The 25,893-nt window shown below is 52.3% G+C and overlaps 1 protein-coding gene across 5 annotated transcripts in view; it reads left to right on the forward strand.

Annotated features, from left to right (window-relative positions):
* The window catches only part of SEPTIN3 (septin 3), a 28,761-nt gene that overhangs the window by 872 nt on the left and 1,996 nt on the right, over positions 1–25,893 (forward strand). Inside the window, exons 2-11 of one of the 5 annotated variants that reach the window (XM_024352831.3) lie at positions 1,158–2,680; positions 11,328–11,519; positions 15,662–15,790; positions 16,884–16,965; positions 17,300–17,437; positions 19,248–19,365; positions 21,251–21,346; positions 22,343–22,442; positions 23,969–24,020; positions 24,300–24,393. In XM_024352831.3, coding sequence (XP_024208599.2) covers positions 1,177–2,680; positions 11,328–11,519; positions 15,662–15,790; positions 16,884–16,965; positions 17,300–17,437; positions 19,248–19,365; positions 21,251–21,346; positions 22,343–22,442; positions 23,969–24,020; positions 24,300–24,393 — 2,505 coding nt within the window. In that variant the 5' untranslated portion in view covers positions 1,158–1,176. Of the gene's footprint in view, positions 1–1,157; positions 2,681–6,469; positions 6,768–11,327; positions 11,520–15,661; positions 15,791–16,883; positions 16,966–17,299; positions 17,438–19,247; positions 19,366–21,250; positions 21,347–22,342; positions 22,443–23,968; positions 24,021–24,299; positions 24,394–25,893 lie in introns of those variants that run through there. The other 4 variants (XM_024352832.3, XM_515166.8, XM_054675573.2 and 1 more) reach the window with 4 other exon arrangements.

Here is a 25,893-nt window from a genome sequence, read left to right on the forward strand (position 1 = left end):
GACACCCCTTTGTGCCCACTCCCTACCCTGGGCAGTCCCGCCACTTCTACCCCTGTGCAGTGCAGCCTCCTCCAGCCCCAGCCCTAGCCCTGCCCCTTCCACAGCCCACGGAGCAGAGAGTTTCAACTATGTCCTCATGGGATCCTGGCTTCAATTCTGTTCCCATCTGATCCCTCTGTCACACTGCCCGAGTGGCCGTTCCCACCTACAGATCGGAATGGGTCACATTCCCTGGCCTAAGCTTTGCTGTAGCCTGGCCTGGACCCCAGCTCACCTGCAGCCTTGGCTCTCCCCTCCCTGCTACATACAGCCTAGGAGCCCCATGTTGGATTTTCAGAAAGATGCCACACTTTCTCACCTTTGGGCCTTCTGTAGGAATAGCCCCAGCTCAGGTCTAGCCTCCCGCCTTTCTACCCCTAATGCTTAGCTTGGTGGAGCCCTGCCTACTTCCTTGCCTGGCATCCCTGGGCATGGCAGCCTCTTCAAGGGCAGGGACCATGGCTTGTTCACCAGATAAGCTCCTTCTGTGAACACTCACTGCCTCTCCATTTCCCAACCTCACCTTCTCCAGGGCTGGCTCTGTTTCTGACTCCAGCACTAGGCCAGCTCAGGGCTCTTTCTTGGTTCTGGGGCTCTAAGCCAAATTGGTCCTCTCTCATCCTGCCACCTGGACACCTGAGCTCCTATGTTGGCTGCTGTGGGTGGGAACCCACAGCCCTTTGGTTCTTTCTGGAAGAGAAAGGGAGACGTCTCCAGTAAGCACTGCCCTCCTCTGGAGTCCCTGAACATGTATGTGACCTCCATAGAGCTGTCCACAGAGACAGGGGCCACACTCAGGCCCAGGCAAAGGGAGACGTAAGCCCAGCCTGAGATTCCCCTTGCTGGAGGCAGACTGCTCACTGGACGTGCCCACCCCACTGTGTGGTGGCTGGCCGGGGTGGGGTAGGTATGAGGTACAGATCGGTCTGCAGCAGGTAGGAGCCGTAGGAGGACAGGAGGAAGTTACATGCATCCTCCACTAAGGACTGGACAGTCCCCAGAACCAGGCCCCTTCAGACCCGGCATGCTTAGCTGCTGGTCAGGAAGGGGAGAGCTGAGACCTCCAGGCCTGAGCTCCTCACCCCTGCCTGGCCTCTTCTCTCTGTTGATTGCCTCAGGGAAAGACAAACGACCTGGATGGACCACGACTTTGCTCCTGCTCCTCCAGAGATGCAGTCGCATGGAGCTCCAGGCCCGGGAACCTCCTTCTCCCATAGCCATGTGCTGGGGCGCCCTATCTGCCCCTCGAGACTCCCTGGAGGAGGGTCCCCCCTCACCCCCATCCTCAGGAAGACCATCCATCTGGATACCTTCCCCCAAAGCCATATCCCACAGACCTCCAGCCGGCTGGGCCTTGGAGCCAGGACCCGGAGTGTGCCCCCACAGGAGACGGGCATCGCTCTGGGGGCTTCCTTGAGCCCCCTGCCCACCAGCAGCCTTGTACCCAGGAAGCTCAGCTCCATCTCCTTGACTCTCCGTCAGAACAGCCAGGCACGGTCCCTGGATCGCCCACTTTCTCACTGGGAAGAGTTGCCTACCCCAGGAAAGAAGGCTGCTCCCCATGAAGGAGGGAGGGTGTCCTCGCCAGGCTCGCCACCTGTGACCCTAGTGCCAGGGGGCAGGGTCCACTCTGAGGGCCCAGGGAACCCAGGTCTGACCAAATCCAACAGGATGCTTGCCACAGAGAAGCCCCTGGTGAGTTCCTACCTAGCCTTACCTTTCCAATCCCGGTTAGCCCAGAGTGCACCAGTCCTTGCAGAGCCAGGCTCGTTGGGCCAGGGGCACCTTGTCTCAGTGACTGACCACATGCCTACCAGAGCTTCTCCAGGAAAAGGCAAGCCCCGGGCCAGGGGGATCCCCAGACCCCGGGGGCGTCTCCAAAGGGCCAACACGGCTGTGAATTTGACTGCAATGGACACAAGGACAGACGCAGCCAGACATTTAGCCACAATGGCCACCAACAGACCTAGCTTGGCTATCAATTTAGCCACACCAAACACATCCCAACTGGACACAGGCACAGAGTTCCCTGCTCTGGATATCAAGCTGGGCACAGCCAGAGACTTGTCTTCGGTAGGGACAGTCAAGTCAGGCAAAACCGTGAACTTGGCTACAGCAGGCACAATCAAGCCAGGCACAGCCATGAATCTGACTACAGTTGGGACAACCAAGCCAGGGATGGTCATGGATTTGATAGCCTCAGAACCAGACAAGCTGGGCAAAGCCATGGCTACAAGAAGCACAGCCAAACCAGATATGACCACAGAGGGTATAGCCATGGATTCAGCAACATCAGACCCAGTCAAGCCGGACACAATCACAGCTACAGTGGGCACCAGTAGGTTGGAAACAGCCATGGCTTTGGCCAGAGTGAACAGAGCCAAGCTGGGCACGGCTAAGAATTCTCTTGCTTTGGACACAAGCAGGATGGGCACAGCTGTGGGTTCAGTTGTGCCAGTAACCCCAGACCCAGCCACTGGGAAGACCACACTGGGCAGTGTTAATAACCTAACCATATCAGACGTTGCTACATGCCTGCTAATGCCAAGCAGATCCACAGACCCAGCCCTGGACAACACTAATGCTGCCATGGACAGAGCCACAGAGCCTGCCTCACTGGACCTGGCCACAGAATACAAAGGTAAATGCAGAAACTTGGTTGGGGATGGACTAGGCTGCCGGGAGGGGGAGGTGTGTGAGCTTGGAGATGGATCATGCTTGCATGGGTTGAGAAAGGGAGGAAGGACTCCAAGGTCAGGGTTGAATGGGTTGGGAGAAAAGGAAATGGGGGTTGTAGGGCCAGACATAGGGACTGTACCCTGAGCTGGGTTCTAACCTGCCAGTCTGAGGTCAGGCTGAGGGGAACTATCAGAAAGAAGGTTTTGGCCAGGTGTGGTGGCTCATACCTGTAATCCCAGCACTCTGGGAGGCTGAGATGGGAGGATTGCTTGAGTGCAGGAGTTCAAGACCAGCCTGAGAAAAATGGTGAGACTGTCTGTACAAAAAATAAAAAATAAGGGGCTGGGCACGGTGGCTCACGCCTGTAATCCCAGCACTTTGGGATCTGCCCAAGGCGGGCAGATCACGAGGTCAGGAGATCGAGACCATCCTGGCTAACACGGTGAAACCCCGTCTCTACTAAAAATACAAAAAAAAAAAAATTAGCCGGACGTGGTGGCGGGTGCCTGTAGTTCCAGCTACTTGGGAGGCTGAGGCAGGAGAATGGCGTGAACCCGGGAGGTGGAGCTTGCAATGAGCCGAGATCACACCACTGCACTCCAGCCTGGGTGACAGAGTGAGACTCCGTCTCAAAAAAATAAAAAAATAAAAAAATTTAAAAAAAGGGTTGGGCACAGTGGCGCACACCTGTAATCCCAAAATTTTGGGAGGCCAAGGCGGGTGGATCACTTGTGGTCAGGAGTTCAAGACTAGCCTGGCCAACATGGTGATACCCCGTCTCTACTAAAAATACAAAAGTTAGCCAGGTGTGGTGGCACATGCCTGTAGTCCCAGCTACTTGGGAGGCTGAGGCATGAGAAGCACTTGAACCTGGGAGGCAGAGGCTGCAGTGAGCCAAGATTGTGCCACTGCACTCCAGCCTGGTGACAGAGTAAGACTCTGTCTCAAAAAATAAAATAAGATAAAATAAAATAAAAAATTAGCAGGGCATGGTGGCATGCATCTGTGGTCCCAGCTACTGAGGAGGCTGAGGTGGGAGAATTGCTTGAGCCCAGGAAGTCGAGGCTGCAGTGAACCATGATTGTGCCACTGCACTCTAGCCTGGGTGACAGAGCAAGACCCTGTCTCAAAAAAAAAAAAAAAAGAAAAAGAAAAAGAAAGGTTAACAGGGGTAACTTGTGGAGGAGCAATTATGGTGAGTCCTCCTTTTAGCATCTCCCGGGGTTGTTTGTTTCCTGAAGACCTGGAATAATCAGGTGATCAATAGGTGTGTCCACCTTTAAAAGCAGTGGCTCACACCTGTAATCCCAGCACTCTGGGAGGCTAAGGCGGGTGGATCACGAGGTGAGTTGTTCAAGACTAGCCTGGCCAGGCCAGGCGTGGTGGCTCACACCTATAATCCCAGAACTTTGGGAGGCCGAGACAGGTGGATCACGAGGTCAGGAGATCAAGACCATCCTGGCTAACAAGGTGAAACCCCGTCTCTACTAAAAATACAAACATTAGCCGGGTGTGGTGGTGGGTGCCTGTAGTCCCAGCTACTTGGGAGGCTGAGGCAGGAGCATGGCGTGAACCCGGGAGGCAGAGCTTGCAGTGAGCCGAGATTGCGCCACTGCAATCCAGCCTGGGTGACAGAGTGAGACTCCGTCTCAAAAAAAAAAAAAAAAAAAAACTAGCCTGGCCAACGTGATGAAACCCCGTCTCTACTAAAAAATACAAAAAATTAGCCAGGTGTGTAGGCTGAGACAGAGAATTGCTTGAACCCGGGAGGCGGAGGTTGCAGTGAGCTGAGATTGCGTCACTGCACTCCAGCCTGAGCGACAGAGCGAGACTCCGTCTCAAAAAAAAAAAAAAAAAAAAAAAAGCAAGCCTCCTACCTCCTACGTGAAAATACTGACTAGCGCTTTAGGAAGTTGTGATTTGTCTAATAGGTAGTCTCTGCAGCCTCCTCTGGATGTGAGATAATGACCTCACTTGAGACTTTCCAAATCCATTTACGCTCAGCCTTTTAGGAAGGTATCTGTTGCTTAAAAGTTGTCTTACCTGAATGTCTCTTTCTTGGTCCCCCACCCCCAGCCCTTTAATCCTGAAAGGTAAGTTGGAGCCTTGTATATATGGAAGTCCTACACAGAACTCTAAATAGGGCAACCCAAGGGCTGGACATTCATTTGGTCTTAGAAAGCCTGTGACATGCCTAAAGTCACACCAAAGCTGGCTGGTGGCAGTAAGCTGATTGGAATCCAGATTGTTAAAATCTCTACTTTGGGCAGCCTCATTCCCAACATTTCAAGGGCTCAGAGTTTCTGGGTCTGGAAAGGTGCCTAGAAGGCATCCAGTCTAATGCCTGAATTGAGTTGTTAGATTGTCAGACCCCTTTCCCTCCACCCCACACACTCAGTCTGGGCACCTCACCTAAATTCTGGTCTTCACTTCTCCCTACGAGATCTCAGCTCTCCCTCCATCTGCAGCCCAGCCCTGTCTCCTGAAGTGCAGATGTGGGCAGCCAGCAGCCTGCTAGGCTTATCTACCCGGATGTCTCGCGGGCATGTCCAGAGGTAGCCCTTTTCTTCTTGAACTGACTCCTGCCTCCCTGATCTCACTCTCTCAGCTGTAGGCATTGCCTACCTTCTATCAGGTGCCTAGAAACCCGGGTATCCTCTTCTTCCTCATCTCTCTCTTGCCATCTCATCCAGTCTACTTCCCACCTTGTTGGTTTACCTCCTCAGTACTCAACTATCTGGCTGGCTGTCCCCTCCCCTCCATCCTTCTGCCCCTGTGAGGCCACCTCCCACCCACCAGCTTGTTCCCTGTCCACACACAACTGCTGCAACGACTCACATATTGAATGGCAGCACTTTCGGCTTAATATTCGTCAGTGACTCACCATTACCTTCCATTAAAGTCCAGCTTCCAAGGCTGCGTGCGGACTTCTCCAGCCTCTTATTTAGCTCTACACACCTGTCTGGAATTTTCTCTGCTTCAGCGACACCAAGGACTCTGGGCTGTCCACCAGCACCACGCAGCTCTCACCTCTGGAGACCCTCACCTCTGCTGTCCTCTCTCTGCAGAATACCTCTCCCTTTCCATTCTTCCCTTCCACTCCCATTTGCCTTTCCATCTGGCCCTCATCTCCTCCAAGAAGTCTTCCAAGCCCCCTCTCCCCAGGGTGCCCACCTGCCTGCACCCTCAGTTCCCTGTGTGCACCCCGGCCCCTGCATTAGGACATTCCATCTTCCTGTCTCCTCCACTAGACCCAGAACCTTCGAGGGGAGGGATGGTTGTCCTCACCCCTGTGAGGCAATATGCTGTCCATTGGTATCCACTGAATGCGTGAAATTTTTTTCTAATGGGCAAACTGAGGCTCAGGGAAGTTCCTGTCTGGCTCAAGGTTATTGGTTCATCATTCTGGAGCAGGGCCTGGAACCCGGGCCCCTGACTCGGCTCTACAGGCACCCGCGCAACACCCCAGCCCCTGCGTGACTCACGCGCGCTCACGGCCGCCCGCAGCTGCCACTGGTCCCCTGCGCCCCCCCGCCCGTCCCCGCCGCAGCCCAGTGGGTAAGGGGCGGGGAGCAGGTCCAGCGGGGAGAGACGGGACTGGGATGCAGGCACCTTTCCGGGCCTGGCACCTGGAGCCCGCGGGGGCGGCTCCTGGACCGCCCGCAGCGTGGACCCGGGACCAGTTCCCGCATGCGGGCGCGGGCGCCGCGGGAAGGGGAGGGGCCCTCGGCGGGGCCGACGGGCGCGCGGTCACGTGGTGCGGGTGGCAGCGGCGGCGGCTGGCGGCGGCGGCAACGGTGCGCGCGGACAGGGGCGGCGCGGCGCCGAGCGAGCCGAGGCGAGGTCCCGGGGAGGGCGCGGCGGCGCGGGGCGCAGGGGCGGCGCGGCGGGGCCGCGGGCCGGGCGGGTGGGAGGAGAGCGCGAAGGGGCGAGGCCCGGTTGCAGGGGCCGCTCGGCCCGGGGGAGCCCGCGCCCCGCTCAGCCTTGCAGCCCCGCGCCCGGAGCATCTCCCTGGAGGAACGGAGACAAAGGAGGATTCATGTCCAAAGGTAGGGCGGCCGGCCAGGCCACCGGCACCCGCCAGGAGGAGGCTGCGGCCCCGGCCACCGCGGCTGGAGGCGCTCCTGGGGGAGGGTTTCCGCGCCGAGGAGCCCACGCGCGGTGACAGATGCGCGGACACACGCACACACGGTGGCACCCACCTCGAGAGAGACAATCTTGGAGAGAGGCAGACACAAGACGCGGGGAGACGCAGGGACCCACGGACACGCAAGCAGGGACCCAGATGCGCACAGAAAGCCCCATGCTGGAGTACACCAAGACACGCGCACACACACACACACCACGCACAGGTGCCAGGGCCATGCCAGCCGGATGAGAGACCTGTGCACTGATACATACGTCCCCTCCCCCCCAACCCCTACAGGCACACGCTGAGACAGGCACCAGCTGGTGGTCTCCAAGGGAACCCGTTGGCCTCCAGAGGACTGGGATGGGGGAAGGGGTGTCCCAGGGCCCTCTGCTCCTGCGAATGGGAAAGGACCGAGAGAGCTTTCGTGATTCCTTTTCCCAGAGCCTAGGGCTGGAACTGGGGTGGGCTGGAATTGCCTTTGTGGGGGGTGGTGGGGTCCTGAAGGCTGCGGGGGGCTGAGGAAGATCCATCTTCAGGGTGGAAGGAAGAGGGGGGGCCTGCACTAAGCAGGTGCTATTTTGGAAAAGTACCCTCCCCCAGCTGCTACCTTCCTAACACAGGGGTGGGGTCCCTGGGCCAGACAAAGCCAAAGCCATTCATTTGCCTGTAAAAGGAAGTGCCAGGGTCTTTGCTTAGCATGGGAATGGAGGGGCTGTTTCTGTGGGGGACTTGGCTGCACCGAGTCAGGTGGATGGTGCCTCTCCCTGGAGCACTGATGGGGCAGGTAGCTTCTGGCAGAGGGTGCTGCAGGCAGATCCCCCTTCTCCAGGGGCCCTAGGAGAGCCAGGAGCTGAGGGGGGCCCCAAGGACCATCTAGCCAGGATGGCAGACTTGAGCTGCACCCTGCTGTGACCCGAGCTCTTCCCCACCCTTGGGGAGCCCCCCTCCAATCCTTGTTGCAGAGGAAGGAGGAGGTCTCAACAATTCTACTCCCTTGACTGTGGCGGAGACAACAGCCATTGCTCACTGGGGGTCAGCTGCTCTGCATGGGGAGAAGCATCTGAGGGAAGAGAAAGGTGATGTGTCTGATACCTGCCTCACTCTGAAGTTCTCATTCACTCATCATTCATTCATTCACTTATTGAGGAGTGCCTGTGGTATGCTGGGTAGACTGGGGCACAGAGATCAATAAGACACGGCCCCGCCCTAAAGAAGGGTGAGAACTAGTACGTATTTGTGCCAGATAATTTACATTCTTCATTCTGTATAACCTTCATAGAAACCCAGCAAGGTAGGTTCTATCCCCAGTTGTCTGAGCAGAAAATGAGGCTCATAAGGGTCACCCAGCCAGGATTCAAGCCTGGGTCACCTGCCCATCTGACGTTGACATGGTGGGAACAGGGGAGTTGTAGGGGCAGAGGATGGAACTACAGAATCCAGCTCCGGAGCAGCATTGGTTCTGTGCCCCAGAGGTCTTTGTTTATTTGTCAGGCACCTTTACCAGACAGGGGGCCCTCAAGGGCAACAACCTTGTCTGGGGTACATAAGTGTCCTTGGAATTTAGCCTAGGGCTTGGCTGGTGTAGACCCCCATTTGACAGCATATGAAATGGCCTAGATGGGATGGAATGAATGAATGAGTGAATGTGATGAGTACCAGAAAATGTGCAGTGGGCACAGAAGAGGGCCATCCACATCAGAAGGCAAAGCAGAGGCTTTCCTGGGAGTAGCAGTGGGGCTGAATGCTGGAGGAGGAGGAGGAGGAGGAGGGAGCCAGGGGTTGGAGGGGGAACAGGATCTTCCAGCAAAGCTTGTGGCACAGTGACCTGCACACATTTACTGTACTTGGGGCTGATGGGTGGCTTGTTAGCATGTGACTGGCATGTCACTGGCATGTGGTGGGGAGGCTGACTTGCCAGCAGGCGCTGTGTACAGTGCACACAGTGGGTGCTCATATGTGCTTGTTGGAGGAATGAAAGTGAGATCTACCAGGTCCTGGTCCTGTAGTGGGCCTGTGGTAGCCCCTAGATGCTGCTTGGGAATCTGGTAGGACCCTCTCTCCATCAGGGTCTATCTTTTGGGAGTGCTCTTTTAGGATGCTGCAGTTGACAGGCCAGGGCGGAGCAGGCCATGGTGAGAGCACACACTTTATAGGAATCTTTACACAACCTCTCATAAGTAAATACAAGGCATACTTTCCAAGTCTGTAAAATGGGGATAAGACCACCCCCCCAAACCATGTGGCTCTATCTTATAACACAGGTTGAGACCAAATGGGCTCAGCTGCAGAGGCATAAGGGGCAATGGAAAGGCCCAGCTTGTGTGAGCAGCTGGGCAGGAAAAATGGGGCATTGGTCCCAGTGCAGGTGTGCCTGAGTGGGGCCTGTGAGCCACGTGCAAGAGTGGAGGAGCAGGGCCAGGCTGCTGAGAGTCAGCTGCTGCAGGGCTGGGCCAATCTTGCTGCCATGCGGAGCTGCCTGGCTGGGAACAGCTTCCTGGGAAGCAAGAGAGAGCCATGCCAGGCCCTGGGGAGGTCCTGAGGCTTTGGCAGATTTGGCTGTGCCTGGGAGTGACAGAAGAAAGAACAGTTTCCCATTGGGAGAGAGGGTCTTGCCAGTACCGGTGGAAGGACCAGGTGGAGGGAGATGAGAGTAGGCTCCTGGCTGGGTTTAGGGGTGGGAAGGGAACACTTCTGTCCCCTCTCCCTCCCGCCCATCTGCTGCTCCATCAGGCCTCCCTGTAAGGTTGAGACTCTGCAGGGTGTTAGTCATGAAACATAGGATTCTAGAACGGCAGAGCTGGAAGGTGTCTTCAAGAGCACATGGAGTCCAACAACCATGCTTGTGTAACTGGCATCTGGGGACACCTTCCTTTAACCAGTGCTTTCACATGTACTGTTTCATTTCCCCTACAGACCTGAAAGGGGCTGGGGCAAAAGGGTCTGGGACTGTAAGATATTGCTCAGTGCCTTTTTTTTTTTTTTTTTTTTTGGAGACAGAGTTTGACTCTTTTGCTCAGGCTAGAGTGCAGTGGCACGATCTCGGCTCACTGCAACTCCGCCTTCCGATTTCAAGCAATTCTCCTGCCTCAGCCTCCTGAGTAGCTAGGATTACAGGTGCCTGCCACCATGCCTGGCTAATTTTTGTATTTTTAATAGAGACAGGGTTTCACTATGTTGATCAGGCTGGTCTCGAACTCCTGACCTCATGATCCGCCTGCCTTGGCCTCCCAAAGTGCTGGGATTACAGGCGTGAGCCACCGCGCCCGGCCATTGCTCAGTGCTTCTAAGCATCACGTCTCACGAAAGCTCACCACAGTCTTAGTGATGATCTTTCCATTTTATAGAGAGGGATGCAGGCTCATAGTGGGGAGGTGGTCTTCCCAAGTCCACAAAGCTGAGAAGTAGCAGAGCCAGGCTCTTTCCACTTCACCCCATACCCCAATCGTATGGATGGGGAAATGGAGGTGCTCTATTCTGGAACTGCCCTGGTGGACAGTGGCCTGATAAGGAAACCCACAGATTTCTCCTGTGTATGAACACACCCATGATCCACTAAACTCAGGGGGACGTTTGCCCTTCCTCACTAGGGAGGGGCTGGTTCCTCAGCCTTCTCTTTCATCTGCTATCCACCACTCCAAGAGCACACTGTGTCGTCTTAGGCAAGTGACTGCCCTCATCTGGTTCTCATCCCCTCCCCACTGGTTCCACAGATTCAGAACAATGGCTGGGAGGGTGTCTGGGCTCCTCCAGGTACAGACACCCCTACTCTGCAGTGGTGCTCATGGTACAGAGAGGACATCGAGGCTGGGAGACGAGAGTGATAGCCACTCTCCAGAGAAGGGTAGCCCTGTTTGCTTCTAAAAGATGAAGCAGCCGAGGTCAGTGACAGTTAATAGATGTTAGTGCAGGATCCTAAAAAGTCTTTGCCCTTTATTCGGGGAGGGAGGCATGACTCAGGTCTGAACAACCCCAGACATTTCTTAGACCAGTGGTTCTCAGCCAGGGCAATGGTGCTTCCCAGGGGACATTTGGTACCATCTAGAGACATTTTGGGTTGTCACAGCCTGGGGGGCTACTAAGATCAGGGGTGCCACTAATCATCCTGTAATGCATGTGACAGCCTCCCACAATAATTACTCAAATGTCATTAGTGCCAAGATGGAGAAGCCCCTGGGTTAGACGCACAGATGTGGGCTTCAGAGCAGTGAGGTGCATTTGAAAGTGCCCAGCAACCAGAGAAGCTGGCACTGGCCCAGATTTTACCTCTGACCTGCTCTGTGTTCTTAGTTGAGTTCTTTCTCCTCCAGGCCTCAGTCTCTTTGTCTATGAAATGAGGGACCTGGACTGGATGATACTAAGATCCCTTCCAGGCCCAACTTTGTATGATTCTGTAGCAAGAGAAAAATACCATGGTTTCCATGTGACCTCTGCCGTCCTCCTGATCACCCCTCCGACCCCTCCCACCTTGGCTCTGCAGGGCTCCCAGAGACCAGGACGGACGCAGCCATGTCAGAGCTGGTGCCTGAGCCCAGGCCTAAGCCAGCGGTGCCCATGAAGCCCATGAGCATCAACTCCAACCTGCTGGGCTACATCGGCATCGACACCATCATCGAGCAGATGCGCAAGAAGACCATGAAGACCGGTTTCGACTTCAACATCATGGTCGTTGGTACGGAAGGCTGTGGGGCTGCTGCAGGCCTGGTGGCGGGCAGCACCAAGGATCCCATTTCTTTCCCCCGAATGGCTGTGACCCTGGCTCTTCTAAGATGAGCTGTTTGTAGAAGGGAGAATTTCACCATGCTGATCACAAAGGCCTGACCCCTGTCTCCCCTTAAGACTAGCTGACCCAGGGGTAGGAGCTTCAGGTGGATGCCAGCCCAGCCCCCCATCACCAGCTCGGTGTACACAGGCAGCCCCTTCACCACTCTGATCCTGCTTTTGGGTTTGTGACATGAGAGAATCAGCAATGTTCTTCCTTACCTCTGAGAGCTGGTGGAAGGATTGGATGAAGGGTGGTCTTATTTCTACTCCTTTGTAGTGCTTTAAAACTTTGAGAGAAGGCCGGGTGTGGTGGCTCACGCCTATAATCCCAGCACTTTGGGAGGCTGAGGTGGGCAGATCACCTGAGGTCGGGAGTTCGAGACCAGCCTGACCAACATGGAGAAACCCCATCTCTGCTAAAAATACAAAATCAGCCAGGTGTGATGGCGCATGCCTGTAATCGCAGCTACTCGGGAGGCTGAAGCAGGAGAATCGCTCGAACCCGGGAGGTGGAGGTTGCAGTGAGCTGAGATTGCGCCATTGCACTCCAGCCTGGGCAACAAGAGTGAAACTCCGCCTCAAAACAAAAAACAAAAAACAAAAAAATTTTTGAGAGAATTTCCAGGGATTTGGTCACTGAGTAGCATCACTGCGTCACAGAATGTAAGAGTAGGAAGGGGCTGGGCGTGGTGGCTCACGCCTGTAATCCCAGCACTTTGGGAGGCCGAGGTGGGTGGATCACCTGAGGACAGGAGTTTGAGACTAGCCTGACCAACATGGTGAAACCCTGTCTCTATTAAAAATACAAAAAAATTAGCTGGGCATGATGGCACATGCTTGTAATCCCAGCTACTCTGGAGGCTGAGGCAGGAGAATCACTTGAACCTGGGAGGCGGAGGTTGCAGTGAGCTGAGACCGCACCATTGGACCCCAGCCTGGGCAACAAGAGTGAAACTCCATCTCAAAAAAAAAAAAAAAAAAAAGAGTAGGAAGGGACCTTTGCCCCGTCTCAGTGAGATGTCCAGTCAGTGCTGAAAAAGGAATCTGGCGTCATCCTTCTGTCCTCTTCCTCCTTCATCCCCCAATCAGTCATCCAGTCCTGTCCATTTTACCTCATACGTATCTCTTACGTCTGCCCACTTCTCTCCTCTCTCTTGCTGCCACCCTATACTGACTTTCTCTCACCTGGCTTGCCGTGGCCACCTGACTCTGTGCTGTCAAAGTGCTGACCTGCAGCAAGATAAGCTCAGCTGGGGCTTGGGCCAGAGTATAAATCATCTGGAAAATCTTGCTATAAAAAACCTCCACTGAGCTAAACAGTGTGCTCAGTGACAAGGTAGATTTCTCTCCTGAGGCAGACTTCTTATCTCAAGAACCAGTAGCAAATGGGTCAGGGACCCTGGTAGCTGGGCCCCTATGGGCCACACTCGGAGTGGCACCAACCCTCCTAGCTCTCTGTCTCCTTTCCTCTCCAATCCCTTGTCCACCAGTGACCAAATAATCTTCCCACCTTGCAAAACTTATCGAGTCACCCCACTTACTTAAAACTCTGTAATAACTCTCCTTTAACCTCAGGGTAAGTTTAAACTCGTAGACTGTCCTGATTGTACCTCTTCAGCTCATCTCTGAGCACTTCCCATCTAGCATTGTACCCCTCACTCAGAAGAGGCAGTGCTCGTCCATATGCCATGCTCTCTCCTACCCTAGAGCTTTTGCATCTGCTGTTCCCTCTGGCTAGAACTCATGACTCTTTTGAAATCAACCTTCCGGTTTCAGCTTAGTTGCATTTCTCCAGAAGTCTTCCTTAGTCCCAGAGAGACTGGGTTGGATTCCCTTGGCAATGCTGTTTCAATACCCTGTGGCTATTCTCTTTCATAGTGGTTATTGCAACATACTATAATTGTCTGCTTATGTTTTGGTCACTGTCACACTAAGCAGCTCCTTGAGGGTAAGGATCATGTTTTGTTCACCATAGTACCTCCAAATTTTAGGACAACACTTGGCACCTAAGAATAATTAATGAACGAATGCTCTTAGAAAACATCTCAGAGCAAGCATGGCAAATCCAACACCCGTGAGCCACTTCTCTCCCCAGTGGTGTGCATGGCAGACTGCTAGTCAGTCATGGCACGTGTTCAGTGCTGAGCCCAGATGTAGCCTTTTTAACATAATGGTCTAGGTGACTACTACCAGATAATCAGCAGGAATGAGAAATGCACCTTATTTACCATCCCTGGTCTTGTCCAATTTCCTCTCTCCTCACCATCCTATCAGTAAAGAAACCAAGGCATGACTAATCCAAAGGCATTCAGGGAAAACAATGCAGGTGGGTCTGGAACTCTAGGCCCTTGTCCCCCAGCATGGTTCTTTTTCTAATATAATCACAAGAATTCACCAGCCCAGTATTTCTTAGATCTTATTGTCCATAGGACTCTTCTGGAAGCCCAGTTAAAATGCAGATTCAGAATCATAGGTCTGGGGTGGGGCCTGAGATTCTGCATTTCCTACTAGTGTCCGGGCAATGCTGAGGCTGCTTGTCAATTGCAAGTCTTTCTTGTGGGATTCTTGTACGTGTTGAAGTTTGAGAAGCTCTGCTCAGACCAGTGGGTTTGTTTCTTTTGAGACAGAGTCTCGCTGTGTTGCCCAGGCTGGAGTACAGTTGCGTGATCCCGGCTCACTACAGCCTCCGCCTCCTGGGTTCAAACGATCCTCAGCCTCCTGAGTAGCTAGGACTACAGGCATGTGCCACCATGCCCGGCTAATTTTTGTATTTTTAGTGGAGACAGGGTTTCACCATGTTGGCCAGGCTGGTCTCGAACTCCTGGCCTCAAGTGATCTGCCCGCCTTGGCCTTCCAAAGTGCTGGGATTACAGGCATGAGCCACTGCACCTGGCCTGACCAGTGGTTTTCCCTTTTTTTTTTTTTTTTTTTTTTTTGAGACGGAGTCTCGCTCTGTCGCTCAGGCTGGAGCGCAGTGGCGCGATCTCAGCTCACTGCAAGCTCTGCCTCCCAGGTTCATGCCATTCTCCTGCCTCAGCCTCCTGAGTAGCTGGGACTACAGGCGCCTGCCACCACGCCGGGCTAATTTTTTGTATTTTTTTTTAGAAGAGACGGTGTTTCACCGTGTTAGCCAGGATGGACTCGATCTCCTCCTGACCTCATGATCCGCCTGTCTCGGCCTCCCAAAGTGCTGGGATTACAGGTGTGAGCCACCGCAAACGGCCTGACCAGTGGTTTTCAAATGTTCTTTAGCTGTGAAACTTTTCCTTGAAATGAAGTCTTCTGCAGATATGCATCTGGAAAACAGGTGAAAGGGAGCCATAGCGAAGGAAGTGGATGCAGGGGCCCTGCCTGCCCAGCCTCCTCCTCCTCTCACAGTGCCCTCTCTGGCATGTGTCTTCACAGGACACTAAGGCTTCTGGGAGCACAATCTAAAAACCACTACACTAGAATAAAGAGTGGATATAGAGCCAAGATGTTATTAGGGTTCGAGTTCCTGGTCTTGCATGTATTAGTTATGTTGCTCTGCACATATTTTGTTAGAAGAGGATTCATCTCTCTAGGACCATCTCAACTGAGGATAAAGATAGTTCTGCTTCAGGATCCACAGGGCTGATATAAAAATGAATTTGGCTAACAAATGTGAAGGTACAATATGCACTGTGAGGCAGTATCAGGATGCAAAGTCATTCTATTTTTCCTTTTAGTATCATTAAAAAGTGAAAACCTAAGCAAAAAATGGAATCACAAGAAAACAGAAAACCACGACACTAGACATATGCAGAGGTTGTCCCTTTTCCCAGTGGTCCTGTGGCTCTGGGAAGGAGAGAATATGGAATCCAAGTGATGTTTCCCCAAGGCCCTCTGCAGTAAGCAGGAAGCCATTCCCACCTGCCTGCAATCCCCACTCAGCCTGGCCATCCCCCAGTGAGTGGTCAGACAAGGTGTGGCCTGGATCATGGCTCTAGAATTCTGTAAGCTTATGGGGAAATATTAGGCTCAGGAGGTGGATGCAGAGTCTCCCTACCTCCTCCTCCTGCTTTGCTGTAGGCCAGAGTGGACTGGGCAAATCAACGCTGGTCAACACGCTCTTCAAATCCCAAGTGAGCCGCAAGGCCTCCAGCTGGAACCGGGAGGAGAAGATCCCCAAGACAGTGGAGATCAAAGCTATCGGGCATGGTGAGGACCAGGCAGGGACCCCTATGGGCTTTGTTCAGTGAGTGCCTCTGCTGGAAAGGGGAAAGAATGGGGCTTATTGAAGAATAAGACCAATAAAAGGCAACCTTAAGACAGAACAGACGTGAGCACTTCACTCTGAAGCAAACTCCTTAGACTGCAGGTTCAGGGAAGAGAGAGCAGGGAGCTCGAATGGAAGGAGGTGAGATTTGAGGTGGATGATAAAGTACAGGATTTAGACAGGTAGAAAGAGGTAAGGAGTGGGCAGGTACGGTGGCTCATGCCTGTAATCACAGCACTTCGGGAGGCCAAAGTGGGAGGATCGCTTGAGTCATGGAGTTCGAGACCATCTTGGTCAACACAGTGAAACCCTGTCTCTTTTTTTGTTTGTTTGTTGTTTGTTTTTTGAGACGGAGTCTTGCTTTGTCGCCCAGGCTGGAGTGCAGTGGCGCGATCTCGGCTCACTGCAAGCTCCACCTCCCGGGTTCATGCCATTCTCCTGCCTCAGCCTCCTGAGTAGCTGGGACTACAGGCACCCGCCACCACGCCCGGCTAATTTTTTTTGTATTTTTAGTAGAGATGGGGTTTCACTGTGTTAGCCAGGATGGTCTTGATCTCCTGAGCTCGTGATCCGCCTGCCTCGGCCTCCCAAACTGCTGGGATAACAGGCGTGAGCAACCACGCCCGGCCCGAAACCCTGTCTCTTAAAAAAAAAAATTAGCTGTGTATGATGGTGCATACCTGTAGTCCTAGCTATTGGGGAGGCTGAGGCGAGAGCATCACTTGAGCTGGGGAGTTCGAGGCTACAGTGAGCTGTGATTGCACCACTGCACTCTAGCCTGGGTGACAGAGTGAGACCCTGTCTCTTAAAAAAAATAAAAGAAGAAGAAAAAGAAATGAGTACAGAGGGTATTCCAGATTCCAGGTACAGGGAACAGCATAAGCCATGATATCAAGATGGAAAAGACCCTAAATTTGACTTTTCCAATAACTGATCCTGAAGACAAGGCCTGGGTCTCCCTGGCTAGTAGGCTGCCAGGTACCTGGGGTCAGCTGTAGGACTGACCTCTCTGGTACATTTTCTTTTCACCCCCAGTGATAGAGGAAGGCGGTGTCAAAATGAAGCTGACCGTCATCGACACCCCAGGCTTTGGAGACCAAATCAACAATGAAAACTGGTATCTGTCTGCCTCTGAGATCTTTGCCCTAAAGACTCTGCTGGGAAGATACTTACTATGGTGCAGATTCATTCACGTTGAGAACCATCTGCACCCTCCATGCTCTGTAGTTCCCGACAGCCCAGGCCAGGGCCCCTGGGGAGCTCCACCCCTGCTAACTAACCATCCAGGAAAGCCATCGGTGCGGGGGCTGAGGGGGAATCTGGCAGCAGGTATCCTAGGCCCACCAACCAGGGAATGACATGAATGTAAGGAGATTGCTACCAGATCATGCCTAAGCTGAGCCCTAGGTCTTGTTCTTCTGATGCATCTATCTACTTTCCCTCCCCATCAGCTGGGAGCCCATTGAGAAGTACATCAATGAGCAGTACGAGAAGTTCCTGAAGGAGGAGGTCAACATCGCCAGGAAGAAACGCATCCCTGACACTCGTGTCCACTGCTGCCTTTACTTCATCTCTCCCACAGGACACTCGTATGTACCAACCCTACCCCTATTGCCAGGCCCGGTCTGGTTTGTATCATCTGTGCCCATCTGGATTGGATGATCCATACGTTGACTCAGCTAGGCCTCCCTAGCTGAGTCCTAGCCCTTCCAGCCAGGTGGGTTGGTACATAGTCATGGACCATGACCTTGGGATTCCCTAGACTTCCCACGAGGAAGTTTGACTTTCTTGCTAGGAGGTTAAAGCTGTCCAACATCAGCCACCAATATCTGCCCACTGGTGTCCCAGCAGCATGGCACAACTGTATCAGCAAAGAGGACTTGGTGAATGTGAGCAGAGGGCACTTCATTTATTCACCAAATACCTGCTTTGGAAAATAATTGGAGTTGGGGGGAGCAGCAAGAAGGGTGAAATAGGGCAGTGCAGGGCTCCTGGATTGGGGCTGGTGTTTGGAGGGTAGGGACCCAGTTGTAGGCATTTAGAAGGTACCAGCCTGGAGTGAGGCATTGTGTGTTCAGAGATGAAGGCCAACCATTGTCATGAAGTACTATCTGATAGGCAGAATAAGACACACACAAGCATGTTGGGAACTCTGATTGTGAGTGACAGGTGGGCCCCATGAAGGAAGTGCTGGGAACAGGCAGAGGATGGAGATCCTAGGGGGCAGGCCAGAAACCTTCCTGCAGAGACCGGGGGAGGGGGGTCCCATAACATTACTAAGCCCAGCTGCTGGGCTAGAGTTAAGCTCTTCAGAGGATGGCACAAGCAAGGTAAGCCCCAAATTTTCTAGGAACCAGGCAGTGATGGTAGGGGGAGAAGAGAGATGAAACAAGACCCCTGGGCTAGACCCAGGAACTCAACAGAAGGCTGGTTTTATCCCTCCCTAGGCTTCGACCCCCTGGTCAGAATGAACCATCAGACAGCCTGACTTAGTGAGTCCCTGAGATTGCAAAATAGAGCCAAGTTGGGGTCTCAGAGCCTGAGGTAGGATGGGGGCATAGACTGTCAGATTGTGGGAAGGGCAAGGCCTCCAGTTTGGCCCTGCAGGACTAACTCGGGGGGCTAGGAGGAGACCTGTCAAGAAGTAGTCTGATAGGCAGAACAAGATGTACACACTAGGCACGGTGGCTCTCGCCTATAATTCCAGCACTTTGGGAAGCCGAGGCAGGAAGATTGCTTGAGTCCAGGAGTTCAAGACCAGCGTGGGCAACATGGCAAGACATTGTCTCTACACAAAATTTAAAAATTAGCCAGACATGGTGGTGCACAACTGTGGTCCCAGCTCCTCTGGAGGCTGAGGTGGGAGGATTGCTTGAGCCCTGGAGGTCAAGGCTGCAGTGAGCCAATGACCATATCACTGCACTCCAGCCTGGGTGACAAAGTGAGACCCTGTCTCAAAAAAAAAAAAAAAAAAAAAAAAAGACACACACAGTGTTGTTTTTTTTGGTTGTTGTTGTTTGTTTTTTGTTTTTGAGACAGACAAAAAAAGAAAAAAGACACACATGCACAAGGACATATGAGTAGAGACAATAGTCCACAGATGCTCCCAGGAGAAAGAAATCCCTGAGTCAGAAAAGATGTTCTGAAGTGGTGGTTTGAGGGGGGCTTAAAGAGAGGCAGGATCTGCATGGGGACTGAAAAAGAAAAAGGCAGGTGTTGAGGCTGCTCTACAGACGGCAAGGCAGTGGGGCTGTGTCGGAGACGAGAGGTAGCAGCCTCTTGGCCTCAGCCAGATGCCCAGCCCAGTCCTCTTCTCCTGTGGGTGTCCTGGAGTGGTGGTGGTGGCCGAGTTGGGGAGGGCAAGGTGGCTCTGATGATTCTGCCTTTTCTGTGCCCCAGCTTGCGACCTCTGGATCTTGAGTTCATGAAACACCTCAGCAAGGTTGTGAACATCATCCCTGTCATTGCTAAGGCTGACACCATGACCCTGGAGGAGAAGTCTGAATTCAAGCAAAGGGTGAGAAGGCCCCCTGTCTTCTTTTCCTGTTCCCATCCCCTCCTTTCTCTCCGCTGGGTTCAGGCCATCTCCTAGCCCTCATCATTCTGCCTTCACCCCCACCCTCAACCCTCCCCCAATTCTCCACCCCAGCCCCCTTCTTAACCATTCAAGAGGCTGAGGTTGGTGGTATCTGGGGACTATGATGAAGAAAAGATGGCACAGCTCTGGGCTGCCTTCTTCCCACCCTCCAAACCTACCTGTGAAGACCACTGAATACATGTATCACTGTGTACATAAGAAATCACTCCTCCAACGTTAGCCTAATTGAAGGGCTAGACTAATTAGTGAGTCAACTGGCCACTAGTCCTCACTGGCATCTTCTCTTTTTTTTTTTTTTTTGGAGTCTCTCTCTGTCGCCCAGGCTGGAGTGCAGTGGCGTGATCTCGGCTCACTGCAAGCTCCGCCTTACGGGTTCATGCCATTCTCCTGCCTCAGCCTCCTGAGTAGCTAGGACTACAGGCTCCCACCACCACGCCTGGCTAATTTTGTTTTTCTCTTTTTAGTAGAGATGGGGTTTCACTGTGTTAGCCAGGATGGTCTCGGCTAGTCTTGATCTCCTGACCTCGTGATCTGCCCGCCTCGGCCTCCCAAAGTGCTGGGATTACAGGCGTGAGCCACCGTGCCCAGCCCTCACTGGCATGTTCTATAAGCTCAGCCCTGTGCTGAATGTACAGGGTTGGGGAGGGGCGATTTGAGAGAAATGAAAAGACAATTGCTGCCTTTAAGAAATTTACAATCCAGTTGGGCGTGGTGGCTCATGCCTGTAATCCCAGCACTTTGGGAGGCAGAGGCGGGTGAATCACGAGGTCAGGAGATCAAGACCATCCTGGCTAACACGGTGAAACCCCGTCTCTACTAAAAATACAAAAAAATTAGCCGGGCGTGGTGGCGGGTGCCTGTAGTCCCAGCTACTCAGGAGGCTGAGGCAGGAGAATGGCATGAACACGGGAGGCGGCGCTTGCAGTGAGCTGAGATCGTGCTACTGTACTCCAGCCTGGGCGACAAAGTGACACTCTATCTCAAAAAAAAAAAAAAAAAGAAACTTACAATTGGCTGGGGGCGGTGGCTCACGCCTGTAATCCCAGCACTTTGGGAGGCCAAGGCGGGTGGATCACCTAAGGTCAGGAGTTCGAGACCAGCCTGGCCAACATGGTGAAACCCCATTTCTACTAAAAATACAAAAATTAGCTGGGCGTGGTGGCATATGCCTGTAATCCCACCTACTAGGGAGGCTGAGGCAGGAGAATCACTGGAACCCGGGAGGTGGAGGTTGTAGTGAGCCAAGATCGCACCACGGTACTCCAGCCTGGGCAACAGAGCAAGACTCGGTCTCAAACAAACAAACAAACAACAAACAAACAAAACTTATAATCAAATAGAACAATGAAGAGGTCCTGGATGGTTTCCTGGAGAAGGCAAGACTTAAGTCGACCTTGAAAGAGGGCAAACAGTCTCGGAGTAGGGGGAGCCTCACCTTTCTTCCTTCCAATCAGGAATATAACATGCAGGGGTCTGAGCACTCCCCAGTGGGCTCACCTGTGCTGCTTGTGTAAATCCCAGTCTCGCGGACCCTGAGATGAGCAAGCTGGTTGCGAGGCGCCTGGGACCTGAAGTTGCACCTCCTGGCGTCTTCCTCCTCTCAGGCTAGGTTGTAATTGTATAGCTGGGGCTTGCATTTATTCACCATCTTCCTGCTGCTCAGGGTCTCAGAGTTCAGAGATGACTGTGGATTATCCAAGGCTGGATTTGGCTCTCTGACCTCAGCTCACGCACACAGGTGCACACACCCCTCTTTTCCATTACCCTGACACTTGACTACCTTGTTTCTTCTCCTCGCCTCTAGGTTCGCAAGGAGCTTGAAGTAAATGGCATTGAATTCTACCCCCAGAAGGAATTTGATGAGGATTTGGAGGATAAGACGGAGAATGACAAAATCAGGGTGGGTGCCTGGGGCACTGCTCCTCCACTGATGCCCCCTTGCGACCTCTGGGATGTGTATTGTGCACGTCCTCTGTCTTTTCCCTTTCTGTACTCCCCCCAACCTTGCCTGACCCAGACCAGAAGTGACATAGGGGGATGGGGAGGACTATGGCCCTGGACTGTGAACCCACAGAAGGGCTCCCTGTACCCAGAAAGCCTTCTATCCCCAGACCACATAAAAGCCTCCTTTTCCCCCACAAGGTCTGACAAAAACAGTATATGGGGTGATGGGAGGGGCAGCAGGCAGGAAGAGCATCAGGCTGGGGTCCAGGAGGATCTATGCTGTGGTCAGACCCTGCCTTAGTTTCCCCTCTATGAAATGCAGGGGTTAGACTAAGTGAGTGGCTTATAGGCTTCCCCCACCTAGAATAACTTAAAAAAATTAAATTGGCTGGGCGTGGTGACTCATGCCTGTATCCCAGCACTTTGGGAGGCCTAGGTGGGAGAATCGCTTGAGCCCAGGAGTTCACGACCAGCCTGGGCAACATGGCAAAAACTTATCTCTACAAAACCTGCAAAAATTAGCCAGGCATGGTGGCGCATGCCTGTAATCCCAGCTACTCGGGAGGCTGAGGCAGGAGAATTGCTTGAAGCCAGGAGGTGGAGGTTGCAGTGAGTTGACATCGTGCCATTGCACTCCAGCCTGGGCAACAAGAGTGAACTCTGTCTCAAAAAAGAAAGTACAAAGCGCTCTGCAGCTGAAGGAGAGCTGATTCCTGAGGTTAACCAGCGAGGCAGAGGTACAATTGGGACTAGACCCAGGACTCTTGAATCTCAGTCGGGTGCTCTTTTCAAGAGACTGAGCCTTGCCCTTGCCATCAGTAGTATCTCTGAATGAGCATCAGAAGTGTGTGGTTCAAGGCTAGAGGACCATATGCCATCCTGCTCCTGAATGTCCAGGTTGTTGGAGGATGACGGTGCACATGTGTCTGGTTTGTGTTTCTGCCCCGTACAGCAGGAGAGCATGCCTTTTGCTGTGGTGGGAAGTGACAAGGAGTACCAAGTGAATGGCAAGAGGGTCCTCGGCCGAAAAACTCCATGGGGGATCATCGAAGGTAATTCACTGCATCTTCTGGAAGAACTGGTTGCTGATCAGTTATCCAGTCACCATTTATTAAGCATCTATAGATCAAGGCACTGTCTCAGGACATATGAAATGAATGTCAGCCAGATTCTGCCCATAAGGAGCTTACAGTCTCATTGAGAAGACAATGCTCACAGGCAGGAGTAACAAGAGACTGATTTAGCACCTGACTGGGTGGCACTGACTTAGCGCATCAAAGGAGTTCAGAACATGGAGAGATTAGTAAGGCCTGGAAAAACTGGAGAAAGGTTTTCATAGGAAGGGGGATGTGATCTGACAAACTGCCGGAGGGTTGTTCAGGTGTTGCCATTTCCATTTTATTATGAATGGATGTGACCCTGGGCGGGTCTTGATGATTCTGAAAGTGGTCAAAGAATCACTTTAATGATTTCATTCAATATGATAACCCTATGAAGGGAGGAGAGCGGGTGCTCCTGTTCTCAGAGTATAAGCTACCAAAGCACCGGAAGCTCAGGTTAAAAGCCTTGTCCAAAGCACATAACTTGTTAGTGGTGAAACTTGATTTCAGACTCAGATTTTTTTTTTTTTTTTGAGACGGAGTCTCACTCTGTCATCCAGGCTGGAGTGCAGTGGCGCAATCTCAGCTCACTGCAACCTCTGCCTCCCAGGTTCAAGTAATTCTTCTGCCTTAGCCTCCCAAGTATCTGGGACTACAGGTGCGGACCCCGATTTTTGTATTTTTTATTTAGCCCAAAAATTAGCCCAGCTAATTTTTGTATTTTTCGTAGAGATGGAGTTTTGTCATGTTGGTCAGGCTGGTCTTGAACTCCTGACCTCAGGTGATCCATCTGCCTTGGCCTCCCAAAATGCTGGGATTACAGGTGTGAACCACCATGCCTGGCGATTTTATTTTTATTTTTAATAGAGGTGGGGTCTCACTATGTTACCCAGGCTGATCTCAAACTCCTGGGCTCCAGTAATCCTCCTACCTTGGCCTCCCAAAGTGCTGGGATTACAGGCATGAGCCACAGTGCCTGGCCCCATGTCTTAATCCTCATTCTGTTCCAACAGTGCTTGGCCAATGATTTGCAAATACTAGGTATTCAATATATGTTGAATTGGATTTGTCATGTAGTGCATGACCTTTTTAAAATGGCTCAATTATTATTTTCTCTGTGTTACTTCCAACCGGATTATAAGCTTCTGAAGAATGGGAAGTGTATCTTAGGCCTTGGCCAGTTTCTCAGCCTTGGTATTAGTTTTCTCTTCTATAAAATGGTAAAAATTATAGTCCCTCTTGGCTATTATGCCACAGCGTCTAGAAGGATGTCGTGCCCATTGTAGCTGCTTAATATTTGTTCAATGAATCAAATCCAGTACACCCAAGTGAGCAAATCTCTGGAAGGGTTACAAAAAATGACCTGTCCCATAGCTTTCTCCTAAATGCCTCCGTGACCCAAACAGAAGCTCACCTCCTGGGTGTTGCTGTATTAATGAACTGACTACCTGTTTTGCTTTGTTTTGTTTTGTTCATAGTGGAAAACCTCAACCACTGTGAGTTTGCCCTGCTTCGAGACTTTGTCATCAGGTAAGATGTCTCCCCTCCAGCTGTCCAGACAGCAGGTTGAATTATTTGGGGTCAGGGTCTATCTGTTCAGATTCACCTCCTGCATCTCCAGGTCTCTCTGACAGAGCTTTCTGCCCCAGTTCCAGCTCCTGTTGCAAAATGGAACGTGCTGTAGAAGAATCCTTAGCTCCTGGGAGTGGGTCCCATTCACTGGGTCCAGTCCCTCGAAGTGATGTGTGTCACCGCCTCCTCTTCCTGCCCCTAATTGCAGCCCTCTTCTTCTCACCCTGTGTCCTCTAGGACCCACCTCCAGGACCTCAAGGAAGTGACACACAACATCCACTATGAGACTTACAGGGCCAAGCGGCTCAATGACAATGGAGGCCTCCCTCCGGTGAGCGTGGACACAGAGGAAAGCCACGACAGTAACCCATGACGACCACTTCTCTGTGTCATCACACATACCCACTTCACACACACACATCCCAAATACCACCACCAACCACCTTCTTCCTCTCAACTCTGTCCCACAGGCCTGTCTGGTATTTGTGGAGCATCTTGTCTGTGTGTGTGTGTGTGTGTGTGTGTGTGTGTGTGTCAGAGAGAGAGTGAGAGAGCCTGTGTGTGTGCATGCAGGGGTGAGGTATTTTCACTGCCCTCCCTGGAGAGTCCCTTGTAAGTTTGGCTCCTCCATGCCTGTCCATTATCTGTCTCCTTTCCTTGTGTCCCAAAACAAAGCTGTTTGCCTCACTCAGGAGATCTGGGGGAGGTTTCATTTAAAAGTGTTGGGAGCAGGTGAGCCACAGGCAACTCTTCTCTCGGAACCTGCACACAAACTGGGGCTATAGAGATTCTCCAAGGACAGATGGCAGTGGAGCTAGACCTGAGTAGGGGGCAGGGAGTTCAGGACAACCCTCCTGTAAGTTGGGGGTGGTCTGGGGGTAAGGCTGGGGCTTCCTGGGAAAAGGAAGGCCATGAGAAGGCAGAGAAGTAGGCCAGAGCTGGGTTCTTGCAGAAAGCATCAGTGCCTACAAATGGAGCTCCACCCTTCAGTCTGTGTCGTGTTCAGTGTCACAAAGCTACCACCGGTCACCAGAGCCTACTGCTGCTCTCCACTCAACTGGCCTCTGCTGCCAGGCCACTGCCTGTCTCTGCTTCCGACTTTGTCTTCTTTCTCCCTCTCCCTCCTTCCCTCATATATTGCTTTCTCTCCCTCTCCTGCCTGTCTCTGACATCTCTCACTTCCTTTTAGATGAATCTACTTTAGGTTCATTCCTATATTTAGCATTTATGCCCAGTCTACTTCCAGAAATGACTTTAGACTGCCTTCACATAAAATCACAAAACTACAGGACAGTACAAACAGATTGCCAGAGAAATTTGGGTCAAAGAAAGGAATAGGAAAGAAAGTTTCTGTAGTCAAGCACCGGAACAGGCCCTGAGCTCATAGGCAGCCAATGTAAAGAGGGAAACACAGTGAGTTATGCAGTTCCCAGTGTCCAGTTAAAGGAAGCACACATGCTAGTCATGTGAGACAACCTTTTATTGGGACATCAGGTTCTAGAACTAATTCTAAAGAAGTATCAGAAACAATATACATAATTTGTCTTTCTTAGTAATTTGGCTTCAAAGACAAATTTTTGACCACACCTCCGTTTTCTCCGTCAGACTTCTCTCCCTTCTAAGCAGGTTTCTCTGTTGCTCCATTTGCTTCATACATACTTGACCTCTCTTTTCTATTCCCCATCACTTTTGTGCTGAAGCTAATTATATTTATGTCTGTCTTTCTCTACTTTTCCCTAATTCCCTCTCCTCCTGACTCCTGTAGACATTCCCAATGATACCCACCGTCATACATTTAGGCTTTTCTTGCCTTTCCCTGAAGCCCTGTATT

The sequence above is a fragment of the Pan troglodytes genome, chromosome 23 (assembly GCF_028858775.2).
Source record: "Pan troglodytes isolate AG18354 chromosome 23, NHGRI_mPanTro3-v2.0_pri, whole genome shotgun sequence".
NCBI classification, from domain to species: Eukaryota; Metazoa; Chordata; class Mammalia; order Primates; family Hominidae; genus Pan; species Pan troglodytes.